This window comes from Musa acuminata, chromosome BXJ3-6 (assembly GCF_036884655.1).
Source record: "Musa acuminata AAA Group cultivar baxijiao chromosome BXJ3-6, Cavendish_Baxijiao_AAA, whole genome shotgun sequence".
Lineage (NCBI taxonomy): Eukaryota > Viridiplantae > Streptophyta > Magnoliopsida > Zingiberales > Musaceae > Musa > Musa acuminata.
Window position 1 is genome coordinate 41,549,251 of NC_088354.1, and position 12,746 is coordinate 41,561,996.

Genomic DNA, 12,746 nt, shown 5'->3' on the forward strand with positions numbered 1-12,746 from the left:
TCGGCACGGCCTTCCTTTGTCCTTTCCCTTCTCTCCTCCCTCTCTTCTCTCTTTCTTTCCTTCTCACCTCCAACTCGGTTTCTCTTCTCCCGTCACGTTCACCCCTTGCTAACATTATCGCCATCCCTGCCGTTGACGGGAGATGTCGTCGCGGATCAAGGAGAGATGCGGCGGCGGAGGGAAGATTCCGGCGTCCAAGCCCCAAAAGCTCCCCTTCCATTCCACCCCCAAGGACAAAGCTGCCCCCGCCGCCCGTAGGACCCCAATCGCTGCCGGCAAGGAGAACCTTAGGACCCTCTCCGGCGGGAAGATATCTTCCATCCGGCCCACTCCTGTGCCCAGGCTCGTCGAGAAGCCGGCAGCGGCTGTCGGCGTCCGGTGGTCCACGTCGTCTTTGCCGAGAGGTAAGGCTGTCAATCCTTCTGATCTCTCGAGGTTGGTTTCCGATTTCCGTGGCAACCGCCGCCTTCCTAGGGTTTCCTCATCCGATCGGACGGCAGGAGATTTAGGCAGGGATCTGGAAGCCGAGGCCGGCCGATCGGGTGGGGTTAGGGATTCGGATGGTTGCCACCAGGGGAAGGGGGTTTTGGGCTCAAATTTGAAGAAAAATAACGAGAGACAGGCTACGAGGATCGCCGTCTCACAGCAGCAAAACCCTAAGCCTAATGGGTTTATCGGCTTGCCAGCGGCTAAGAAAGATGCAAAAGCTACGGTTGCTACCTCGGAGAAACTTAGTGGCAGAACTGCCGCCGGTGTGGCTTCAGAGAAACATAGCCGCAAAGAGGTAGCCGCTATAAAGCTATTGGTAGCAGACGGTGGTGATGATTGTGCCAAAGAGAAAGGAACAACTGCAGAACAGAAAAAGGAAACCAACTTGTTGGCGCAAAAATCCGGAGTAGTGTGTTCCGATAGAAGCAAACATAAGGTATGGCTGGTATCATGTTCAACATCTACTGATGGCAAAACTGCAGAGAATGTTTCTGATCGAAATGGCTTGAAGGGCAGGAGTTGCACAGCATCTAATTCAAAAGCTCTAAATGATATTAACAAAGATACTGCCCCTGTTCTGTCGAACGACAAGAAGAAAGATTGCATAGTTGTACAATCACAGACTTCACAGGAGGCGGGTGGTGATGTTGACATTAAGAACGATCCTTCTGAGAAAAGGTGTATCGATTCAGTTCCAACAGTGAAGATTCCAGAAAAATCATCTGCAGATGTTACAGTCTTCGAGAAAGTAAAGGACTACATGAAAGGTGCTCCTGTAGCTAATAAGCAGCCAAGCAAGCTTCATGAGAAGCTGGCTCTGTTGGAAGGGAAAGTTCAGAAAATTGCTTCTGAAATCAAACGAACTAAGGAAATGTTGGATAGCAACAACCCAGATGAATCTAAGCTGATACTGTCTGATATCCAGAGCAAGATATCTGGGATTGAGAAAGCTGTAGGCTGCACAATTGATGGTACTATATGTCAATTTGGTCCATCGAAAATTATGAAAGGAGTCGATTGCCACAATAATCATAATGTGGTATCACGTCAGTGTGAGGAAATAAGTGTTCCAGGTCATTTAGTTAATGATTCGATTGATGAAGGATTACAAGAAAGGCTCTTTCCTCATCACAAGTTACTAACGAACAGGAGATCATCTGGACGACTTGGAACAAATCATAATAGCAATCCAGATGTGGAAGATGGGCCAGGGAGTCCTATCGAAGCAAATCCCATTGCATTGGAGTTCTTGGCTTCTCTAAATTCTGTACAAGCGGAGCCTAGCAAAAGTGTCTCCATTGGTCATGTGGCAGTACGAGAGTTGGGGGTTGATAAGGGCTCATCAGATGAAAGGTATGTTTCAAGGAAGAAGGTCATTGAGCATTGCAAGGCTGGAATTGAACTCAATGAAAAACATGAAGAGTTTGAGGACCGAGAGAAGAAAACTGCAATGATGTTGCATGTAGATAACGAGGAGCCTTGCGTGAAGCATTTATGTGAGATTGGACAAAAACCATCAACTGGTGGATGGTTTGTCTCTGAAGGAGAAGCCATTCTTCTTGCCCACGATGAAGGATCCTGTTCCTACTATGACATAGCTAATAATGAGGTAAACTTTTGAACATTTAATCTACATTAGTATCTTTCTCAACTCTTCTTTAGGTTTTTTCTTTTTTTTGTTGGATATGACAAATGTGCTGGACATATAACTTGCTTTGTAATGACTTAATTATTAACATCCCATGTTTGCATTATAATAATAATCTTCTGTCTATTGCTATATGGCAGCAATATGCAGTTTACAATTGTAACATTATATGTATCTCCTTTTCTGTGAGTAAAGAGACTTGATATATTCATGAGTTATAGAACAATAATGAAACAAAGTACAGATTGAGATAGGTCGATACCTGGTAAAGGATGCAACAGCTTGAAAATTTGATCAAACAACCCAAATCTTGCCCTTATTCTAGGTTTATTCCATCAAGTACCTTCCTAAACAGTGTTTCCAGGTTGCAAAAATGCTTCCTAAAACATCTCTGATTTCTTTTCTTACTCAGAGACCATTGCATAATGCTCACATAACACTTTTGCTTTATCCTTGGTTGACAGCATCCTATAGCTAGCATCTTTTTTTTGTTTTTCAATGAAGATTTGAGTCCATAGGCCCAAGAAGCATTAAAATTTACCCAGCTCTTGGTCTAAGGACACACCGATGAGATCATTGGTTGTTCCATCCTAATTACTTCGTAGATGCAGTATTGCTGTATGTTGCTTCTGTTCTTTGATATGATATACTCTGTATGCAGTCAATGAAAAACATCAAGAAGTTCTTGGTTTAGTTTAATAATATGATGCTTACAAACTCAAACTAAAAACTCGTACTGCTGTCTACTAATTTACTTTAACATTCTCTGTTTTCAGTTCAAGGCTGTATACAATCCACCAGGAGTGACCCATAATATATGGGGTGATTGTTGGTTAATCCGTGCACCTGGTACAGATGGATGTTTTGGAAAATATGTTGTCGCTGCATCAGCTGGGAATGCTTTGGAATCTGGATTTTGTTCATGGGATTTTTATACAGGAGATGTGAAAGCATTTTCTCTTGGGGATGTGACAACTAATTCTTTCTCACCATCATCATCCAGGATTGTCCTTGGCTCGCTGAGCAATAGAGGTTTTAGCAGAAGTGCTTCATGTTCAATGCAGACTGTTGGACAACCACAGTGGTGGTACAGGCCCTGTGGACCACTCTTAATCTGCACTGGAAGTGGGCAAAAGGTTGTCAGTGCTTATGATATCCGCGATGGGGATCTAATAATGAAGTGGGAAGTCAAAAGCCCAGTGACGGGGATGGAGTACTCGAGCCCTCTACAATGGCGAAGTAGGGGAAAGGTGGTCGTGGCAGGAAGTGAAGCCATTAGCCTTTGGGATGTAAATTCTCTTACCCCGCAGCCTCTGTTGTCTGTCACCTGTGCCGGTAAAAAGGTCCATTCCCTTCATGTCAACAATACTGATGCTGAATCGGGCTGCGGTGTTCGTCAGAGGTGAATTTCTAATTTCTAATGTTATTTTCAACATATATATATATATTTAGTGGTTTAATGCATTACATTCGTGTGTCTGTGTAAGGATGACCTGAATGCTGTCCACTTCTTGTTTTTGTTACATTTTGCCTCATTTTAGCATCTGCTGATTCTTGAATTAATCTGCAGAGCGAGTTCATCCGAAATGGAGGGCAACGATGGTGTGTTCTGCATGCAAGAAAGTATCAACGTACTTGATTTCCGTGTCCCGGCAGGTGTTGGTCTAAAAATCTCTAGGCATGGAGGGATCGGGCACTCAATTTTCTCTCGTGGGGATTCCATATTGGTTGGTAGCACAGAAGCAAGATTGGCCAAAGGCAGCCCACGGTCTCGTGTCCAACATTTCTCCTTGCGTAAAGGAAAGCTTGTGACGACTTATGAATTGCCAGAATTCAATGCTCACTCACACTACTCTTCGTTAACTCAGGTATGGGGAAACACCAACGTCGTCATGGGCGTTTGCGGGATGGGACTTTTTGTGTTTGATGCGTTTCAGGATGAAAGATCCCAAGCTTTTTGCTTTGATCGGGGGAATACAGTATGCGTGAAGGAAAGCATTGGCCCCGATGATCTATACTGCCCCACTTTTGATTACTGTGGATCCAGAGTTCTTGTCATATCAAGAGATCGCCCAGCTTTATGGAGGTATTTATAATATTTATCAGAATTATCCTATATTTGTTCGATATAACTCTTTGGTCTGTACTATTTAATGTTTGTTTTATCTCTAAGAACGTTTATTTATTTATTTCTTAATTATCAATTTAAAAGTTGAATCCCTGCTATTATTATCAATTATATCCTGACACTTTGTTCAGTTATCCTTGCATGCTATTGGTTATCTCGATCTAGGCTTGGTCTTGGTTCTAGAACTAATAATTTTTATTCTTAAATTTTAGGAATCAGAACTGGAATTGAGTTGACTGTGTGTGATTGGTTTTGGAATCAAATTGGTTGGAACCATGGGCTTTTTTTTATTTTAGTGAACAATAATTTAAAATAAAATTTATATATTTTCTTAGTTATAAATTATTGATTGGAATCATCTGTTTTGATGATTTTGGTTCTAAAAAATCAGGTATCATAATCAAACTGTTTAGGTTTGATTTCGATTCTAACTTGATTAGCTTTCGGTTCGAATCGATTAGCGCTACTTAGATAAAGATTAAAAATAATTATGTGTTGGTGTTTTTCTTTGGACTTTTTTTTTGTTTCTTTTGATATGTCAACTTTGTTTGATGAATGTGTTTATAGTTCTTTCTAGTGAATTTTGGTTAAATTATGCAAAAAAAAAAATCATTGAATTAAATAATATTTTTTTACTCTTGTGTAAAATTCAATCTCAATTGCACTCAACAATGCTTCTCTCTCCTATTAGATCTTTATAACCTAATATTAATTTTGTTCAAGGCTGATGTGAGACTCATTTGAGCATTATAATTTCGATGTAATCCGGTTCATTTTAGGATGAGTTCTATAACTTGATCCACGAATAGTCTTTTCTTATTCGTTCATATCATCATATTTAAATATTAGATAGATTTTGATATTAAATGTCACAATGATGAGTTAATTGATATATTAATTTCAATCTAAATTATTAATCAAAATATTTAAATTAAAATTGATAATAACATATTTATTATATCTTTATAAACCAATCATAGTTTTAGTCCTACTGAATTTGAAATTAATCCAAATATTACAATATATATAGAAAGAAGGAGATAACGTAGGCCAACAACTTGTAGCGTTGGCCGCGAGTACACGTCTCGTGAGGGTGCACTTCGAATCCAGCCGCCATGACGTAAGACGCAGTGAAGTCAGCATGTGCCTTGAAGTAGGATTTTTACTCTTGTGCAACTTCAATCTCACATTGATCTTTTTTGGTCAGGATGTTAAACGTGCTTCGAAAATTAGGACTCTTTTCTCAAATCATGCTTTATTTCATCGAAGTTGATTGCTGCATTCGGTGAGAAATCCTCTGTACTTCACTTTGTTGGAATGACCGGAATTGCTTCAGGACCAAACCATCCGAATCCCTAAACCCTATTCCTCCTCAGTCATCCGAAACCAACTCACAGAAAGGTAGTGGGACGGTCTTCACAGCTCTGAACTTGCCAACATTGTTCAGGTGCTCATTCTCCAACCTTTACTTGTAAATAAGTTGAACCGAACCGATACAAACCACCACATTAGCTTTCTTGACGTGTGGATAGCAACAACTAAGGTGCGGGAATGGGTGAGGAGACTGACCTGTAGAAGTTCCAATGCCCACGTCGGACGATCTCCAGCGAAGCCAGCAGGAAATCCAGCAATCGATGCTCCACCTGCCCCAGGCTTAGCGGCATCACGCTCCCGATCCAAGCAAGCCTAAGCACCGAGTTCAAACCCTGCAAGCCAGAAATCACATTCGATCTATAAGAGTTGGTAGCGACGACAGTTGGGTTCCAATTTAAATCGGAACTAAACCGGGTTGGGACAAAATCCCAATCAGATTGCTAATTCATCGGTTCTAAACCGAACCAGACCTGATTAGTTCGGTTAATGATTCTTGGTTTTTTGAAACCGAAATCGATGATTTATAATTAAAATATATGTTTTTAATATTTTTAAATTAAAAATAATAAAAAAAATACTTTAATTTTTAATTAAAATTAAAATATATGGTTTTGGAATATATATATTTTTTATATTCCCAAACCGGCCTTCTTCTTATATTATGTGGTTCTAGTTTTCAAAATCTAGGAACTGAAATCGGATCTACTTGAAGTGAGAAGTGAAATCGGAGAGATTTCACCCACCATGGAGGCGTAGTAGACGCATTTGTTCTTTAGAATGAGATCGTCTCTGAGGAGGAGATTCTTGGAGCTGAGGTCAAGTAGTCCCCAGTCTTTGACGAAGTCCCAGAAGAGCTGGTAGAAGGTGGCCCCCGTGGACGTGACGATGACGATGGCGAACCACAGGGGCGTGGCCTCCACCGCATACTTCAACCTGGCTGCAGCCGCCACCATGGCCGAGATGTACTTCCCGGCGTTCGCCAGGTGGTTGACGTCGCGCCCCTCCTCGATGTACCGCCTGACGCACTTGGAAACAGCAGGGCGATGCAAAGTTCAGCTACTCGGGTAGGCGCCGCAGAACAAACACATTGTGGGCATGTATATTTCTATATATATACACACATACCTGCATGGCACGCCAATAATAAGGAAGGAAGGAGATAACGTAGACCAACAGCTTGTACTGTTGGGCGCGAGTACACGTCTCGTAAGGGTGCACTTTGAATGCGGCCGCCATGAAGTAGCACGCAGTGAGTTCCATGTGCCTTAGCAGTGGAATCTGTCACGGATAGTTCACCATGAGCAAGTTCTTATTGCCGCAACTTTTGTCAGGTAGCTGTAACTCACCTGGCTGGTTAGCTGGTCGGCCATGAAGAAGTCGACCATCAGTACCTGAAATGATGGACCGTGTCATAAGCCATGTAGTTTGCTGGATTAAGGGAAACCGAGAAGAAGTGGGAAAAGGTGAGCATTTACTTTGTAGAAGGGCGACAACGCGATGTTGCGCATCACTCGGATGAAGCAATATCGCGTCGAGCGGTAGAAGACGTTGAATGGGCAGAAGAGCAGGCCCGTGAATACCTGTAAGGAAACATAATGGAAATGCTTCGTATAAGGGTTGGAAAAGGATACAAAGAGGTGAAGAAGTTGAGGATTTTTGATTCAATACCAGCAGGAGAGCTCCGGGTATGGCATCAACGTGCTTCTGGGAAACCCCAGCAGATCGAAGGAGGAGGTGGACGACCAGAGCACTGACGACCGCGGTCATCAAGGAGGCGCTGATGAGAAAGGCATCCCGTCGCTTTAGAGCTGTGTTTGGCGAGAACTCGAATATGAAGTTGTGGTTTATTCTGGTGCCTCTCCACGCGAATATGTTGCAGCCATACAAGAATATGTGCAGGCTAAGGAGCGCAAACATGCTGCAGAGACCACATGATACATAATAGATTCAGTTGACCAAGCAGTTGACCGGAAACTCTTGCACGTAACTCTACAAGTGATGTCTCTACTCTCCAATAAATACTCTCTGGGAAAGCAAAGCAGATGTGCAAAGATGGAAGTCATGTATGAGGCATTAAAAAAGACCAAGAGAAGGGGAGCACCTGAAAACAGGGTACACGGTTTGCATATAACCGGCTTCACCATCGGTGGAAGAAAAGATGCCACAAAAATGAGCCAAGATTGCGTATACAGTGAATAGAGTCACAAAGCTGCCTGTGAAGAGGCCTGCATGCAGCAGAAAAGACAACCCAAAGGCATCAGAGGAAGGAAACCAAAGTCCACGCTGCACGGCAGCAGCCTGAAGACAAAAACAAACACCGAGATCCCTGCTATCTATCTTTTTCTTCATAGTAGATGCCAGCTTTGGCTACTCTTCTCCTTAATTTCCATGTCTTTAGGCTTGTTTTACCTGATGACACAATGCTTTGGCTACCATGCAATAGGTTTTTCTCTCCGGTACTCCATCGTATACTCAAAACATTCTTTGGGTGCCTTTGAATTTTTATATAATATGTTGAGGTGCTCTCCAAGGTTTCTTAAAAGATTGAAATAATAATAATAATAAATTCTTCATAATTTATATGAGAGGTGTAGAAAAAAAATATTATGTTTGAGTGACAATAACTCAAGGATATTATAATTGACTTTATATAAGATGAAAGTTGTTGAATCACATTAATCTTAAATATTGTAGTATACTCTTTAATTAATGATTTCTAGATTTTTTTTTAAATTTTAAAATATTCTCTCTCTCTCTCTCTCTCCTTATATGAAATTATTTTTAATTAAAGAAAAAAACAACAACAACAGACCAGACGAGAACCAAAGCGACGTACCCGCGAAGAAGGTGATAGTGTGGGACTCCTTGGGCTGCTGAGGTCTCAGGAACTTCATGGCCTTTTTCCTGTCACTACCAGCAAAGTGTTTTGTGAATATGGATTCCACCTCGTCCACCAACTTCATCACCTGCACGAGACCCTGTTCATTATTCTTAAATAGAAAAAGAGATTCCAACACAAAACAAAGGACATATGGCCACGACAACGATTGTGATCTCCGTCAATGGATTTTCCACTATGGTCCCATTATCAGTCACGTAGAGCATTAATTGCAGGAGATTTCAGTAACCATGCCATGCCGAGAGAGACTTAAAAGTTTTAGGTCATCTACAAGACCGGGCTAATCTTTTATTGGTGCACACCTGTGGGCAACCGTGTTACTTCAATCATACTCCTTTTAGCCACTTAATTTGTTTTTATTGATCTTTCTTTTTGTTTTTCCTTGAGCAGATAAGGTGGTGGAGTCTACTCTTCTCCATATCCGAAGGCAACATCTACCCCTCCTTGGTTCCTCATGCATGGATGATTCTTAGATCATGGGATAAGCAGTGCTCATCCTACTAGGTGGTAAATTAGATCGTATTAACAACACATGGATAGGTTAGTCTGAGAAGCACAAAGAGTATGATAGCAGCTAAAGAGATGCCATAAATAAAGCCATAAGTAAAGGGACGTGGGGTTGGGATGTGATTGTTACCTTATCCGAGCTGATGAAGTGCGACCTCTTAACCTTGCTCGAGAACGCGGCCGATTCTTGCAGATGGTTCGACACCTTCAAAACAGAGAATGTCCTATCTCAATTAATACTTGGTAATGTCTCCGCCACTTACTTAATGATCATGCAAGCTACAATATCACCATTCCCCAAATATATCTTTAATGAAGAAAAATATATGGCAGAGATCGAAGAGGAGTAAAAGTAGCTTCCTTCCTTCATCTTTTATAGGCATGGCCAACAAAACCTAACACCTCATGCCCCTCATGTGTAAAAGGGGCAGAAGCCACCTTTCTACCATACTTGGGCACAGCTTTTTATCCCATCCACCCAACAACCACAGCAGTGAGTGAGGTATCTATAAATTGATGGCCCTGGACGTTCGCTCCTGTAGGATTCAGAATGATAGCTAGCTGGAACAGCTTTCGGTGTCCCGATCTAATTGATGAATTAAGCATGTACATTGATGAACTGCATTTGTCATCATTATTAGATCAAGAAAAGACGAAACAAACGAAAGAGGAAGAGAAACAGCATGCCACTTTATTGACCAAGTTGTCATCTATTAAAGCTACGCATTAAAGGCCATAGAGTTAAGTGCTGCATTACCTTTTCGAACTTCTTGAGGATCTTCCTGAAGGCCTCCATGTTCAAGGAGCTGCGTACAAATGAACAACCTTTTGTAAGTAATCGATCGATTAATTTGACAAACAAATGTATGCGACTAAACCGAGAAATTAACTTTTCCATGGACACAGAGTGTGTCATCCCTCCACCAAGAGAGGAGGTGAGGAGGAGGAAATTGTGCACTACGGTGTTGTTTTGGTCTTGTAATGACACAATAGTAAGAAACAGGTGTCATTGAATCGGTCAGTCTTCTCGACCTGCACGCAAGGCTCGTCTCCACGTCCAACTCTTGCATGCATTACCATGTAGATTGACGACCTCACCCACCCTCTCAATGGGGAGTTGCCTGATCTGAAACAGAGTAATCGACCAACCTGTATGTGCCGAGCAGGGCCAGCCCTCGGTAGAGCTGCACGAACGCCTCCCTGATCATCTTCTCAGCGCGCTGGAGCTTCTTCCGGTTGAGGTAATCCCCGCCGCCGGAGTCCTCCTTCCGGGAGCTGTTGACGAGGTCCTCCCACATCATCGATATGGCCCGGGCCGGTGTCGTCGCCGGGATATCGATCCTTAGCGACGTCGCCGCCCTCGGCTTCGCGGACTTCTTCGCCTTCGCCTTCCCCAAACCGACAAAGCTCACGCCGTTCCTCTCTAGCGTCGATATCACCTCTTCAGTCAGGCTGTCCCGCTCCTCTGCTCCCGCCGCTGGGCTCTCGGGATTTCCCACTGCCACCGGTGCAAAACAGCTCAGTGATACGCATCAGCATCCGAGTTAGCGATAGTCGACGCGCTCACCGGACACGGAGGAGGCGTCGCTAAGGAGAGACGTCACGCTGCCGCCGCCGGAGGAGGGCGGGACGCTGCATTGGTGGCGGCTGCAGCGATGCTCGTGGAGGAGCTGTTTGAGGTCTATGAGGATCCGGAGTTGCTTCCTCAGTATCTCGCTCCGCTCGCAGAACTCCTTCTCTTTGTTGGCGTAGAAAGCGTTCACCTTCTTCAACTCCTGCTCCGACTTCTCGAGAAACTCCTTCACCTAAATTTCCACCCATCCATTTTGTTACTGCTATACGTTTCCGACTTCTACATGCACAACACAAATGCGATAAGCAAATTACCTCATCTTCTCTGGATTGGACGAGAACCATTTCGAAGAGATTCTCCTCATCGGCCTACCAACAAACACAAAAGGAACAGAGCCACTGATTAGTCCCGTCTGCAATTGTTCTGCAAATTTCACACCCTTCGTTCAGTGCCAAGGAATACGGATCGATTCTATTCCATTCGATTCGATTAGCAAAATCGACGGCACAGATCAACAAATCAGTATCGCCGACCAAGAGGAACAGAGAGGGCGTAATCGATCGCGCACGAACATACATACGCATGTATACGTTGTACATATCATCGCGTGGCTTTCGTGCCATGAGGAAAACCACATCGTGTCCAGAAGTAAATCGAATGCAACGATCGATGGGGTGACGGCGCGATGAACTGCCGCTGCCTTTTGACAGCAAAAGCGTCATCTTTTGCTATTGTCTCTTCCCCCCTTTTTCATCCGATGAAAACCGAAAGAAACCGAGAATCGGAAGCAAGACGGGGAAGAAGAAAAGGAATTGAACGACCGACCTAATGAGGTTTCGACGTGATTTATGTAAAGAGAGACAGATATTGCATAGATCGATTAGGGATCTTACCGGAAGATGATGGTCATCGCGGCAGGCGTAAAAGCGGGCGGCGAATGCGCGAGCGGAGTCCAAGAGAAACAAGCCATAGCCGCTGTCGCAGCAGCCAGCGACGCCGTCGGGGTTGCCATCGGGGGAGGAGGAGGAAGGGAGGGAAGAACGGAGGAGGGCGAGCTTGATCTTTTTGACGTGCTTCTTGAGTTGCCGGTAGTCGACGAAGGCGTCCTTCCACTCGGGGATCATTTGCGCCTCCAACTCCCGTGAAAACTTCACCATTTCCCCTCTTCTTCTTCTTCTTCTTTTCTCTCCTTCGGATATAGAGATGAGGAGGAGAGGACGGAACCAATACGTATATATATAGAGAGGGTAAGCCAACACCGTTAGTATAAAATAAGAAAAATCTTCTTCACTTTTAATTTAAGATTTTCTTTTTTACTCTCTTAGTAATACTTTCAAATATCTAATATATTATTGTAAAAATAATAGGTCTCAGATTCAAATCCAACATAATTTATGGCAATGAAAGTTTTTAATTTTTTTTCAAATATTCATCATAATTGTTCATCAAAATTACGTGTATACTTTATTAAAATTTCATTATATATATATATCCCTCTAAATACAGTAATTTAAGTGTTAGTTAACATCATAATAATAAGAATATGATGGATATTTCAGATATTTTCTATTTTTATCCACTTTTTAACTCAAAGTTGTTAAAGTTAAGCACACTTGGAAGTGATTAACCCGTCTTTTTGCATGGATGCCCGTCAGAGAAGTGTGGGTGTGTGTATATATATATAGATAGAGAGAGAAGCACACACACGGCAACACTTCTTGTGCTTCCCGTGTTTAATGGCACAAGTTTAGACAGAGTATATGTTGGAGCACGAAGGTAGGGTTGGGTGTTAACCTGGAAATATGGTGGGAAATGACTCAGACATCACCAGAATTTTCTTGTAGTCACACTGAAGAGGCAATGGGTTAACATAGAGAGAGAGAGAGAGAGAGAGAGAGAGAGAGAGAGAGAGATGTTGGTCTTAGGAGGATTGAGCCACTGATCCCTTCTGATCCAATCCGACAACACATGCTTCATGTAAGGAACTTTACTCACTATCGTGTAACACAGATACATGGATACATGAAAAGTATTCTTAAAAACACAGTTAAGATATCAGTGGAGTAATATTGTGAAGAGGCTGCTGACATGTCACAAAATACAAACACCATTAACTGTTGCCGGATGG

At 42.8% G+C, this 12,746-nt stretch overlaps 2 protein-coding genes across 4 annotated transcripts; one reads left to right on the top strand and one right to left on the bottom strand.

Moving 5' to 3' along the window:
* LOC135640826 (KIN14B-interacting protein At4g14310-like) lies at positions 1 to 4,395 on the top strand. Its single transcript, XM_065155594.1, has 3 exons — positions 1 to 2,098; positions 2,914 to 3,539; positions 3,708 to 4,395. The coding sequence occupies exons 1-3, from the start codon at positions 143 to 145 to the stop codon at positions 4,231 to 4,233; spliced, it is 3,108 nt and encodes a 1,035-aa protein (XP_065011666.1). The 5' UTR covers positions 1 to 142; the 3' UTR covers positions 4,234 to 4,395.
* Positions 4,396 to 5,245: 850 nt separating this feature from the next.
* On the bottom strand, positions 5,246 to 11,801 carry LOC103989939 (phosphate transporter PHO1-2). Of its 3 annotated transcripts, none has more exons than XM_009408903.3 (15): positions 11,512 to 11,801; positions 10,933 to 10,986; positions 10,613 to 10,850; positions 10,195 to 10,543; positions 9,803 to 9,851; positions 9,176 to 9,250; positions 8,476 to 8,605; positions 7,741 to 7,864; positions 7,308 to 7,557; positions 7,115 to 7,219; positions 6,986 to 7,030; positions 6,765 to 6,917; positions 6,383 to 6,664; positions 5,835 to 5,971; positions 5,246 to 5,728 (listed from the first exon to the last, which is right to left on the bottom strand). In XM_009408903.3, the coding sequence occupies exons 1-15, from the start codon at positions 11,773 to 11,775 to the stop codon at positions 5,638 to 5,640; spliced, it is 2,346 nt and encodes a 781-aa protein (XP_009407178.2). In that variant the 5' UTR covers positions 11,776 to 11,801; the 3' UTR covers positions 5,246 to 5,637. The 3 variants fall into 3 exon arrangements, with proteins under 3 accessions (XP_009407178.2, XP_009407177.2, XP_018682563.2); XM_009408902.3 differs by having other exon boundaries at positions 8,476 to 8,617; XM_018827018.2 differs by having other exon boundaries at positions 8,476 to 8,617; positions 10,933 to 11,041; positions 11,512 to 11,651.
* Positions 11,802 to 12,746: the final 945 nt, after the last annotated feature.

Bases quoted from the DNA above. Each gene is read 5' to 3' on its own strand.
- LOC103989939 (XM_009408902.3), bottom strand. From the start codon at position 11,775: ATGGTGAAGTTTTCACGGGAGTTGGAGGCGCAAATGATCCCCGAGTGG. The intron at 10,851-10,932 runs GTAATTTGCTTA...GTGGAAATTTAG, and splicing joins TCCAATCCAGAGAAGATGAG to GTGAAGGAGTTTCTCGAGAA. The intron at 7,865-8,475 runs GTACGTCGCTTT...TGCTGCATGCAG, and splicing joins CACTATCACCTTCTTCGCGG to GCCTCTTCACAGGCAGCTTT.
- LOC135640826 (XM_065155594.1), top strand. From the start codon at position 143: ATGTCGTCGCGGATCAAGGAGAGATGCGGCGGCGGAGGGAAGATTCCG. The intron at 2,099-2,913 runs GTAAACTTTTGA...CTCTGTTTTCAG, and splicing joins ATGACATAGCTAATAATGAG to TTCAAGGCTGTATACAATCC. The intron at 3,540-3,707 runs GTGAATTTCTAA...ATTAATCTGCAG, and splicing joins GGCTGCGGTGTTCGTCAGAG to AGCGAGTTCATCCGAAATGG.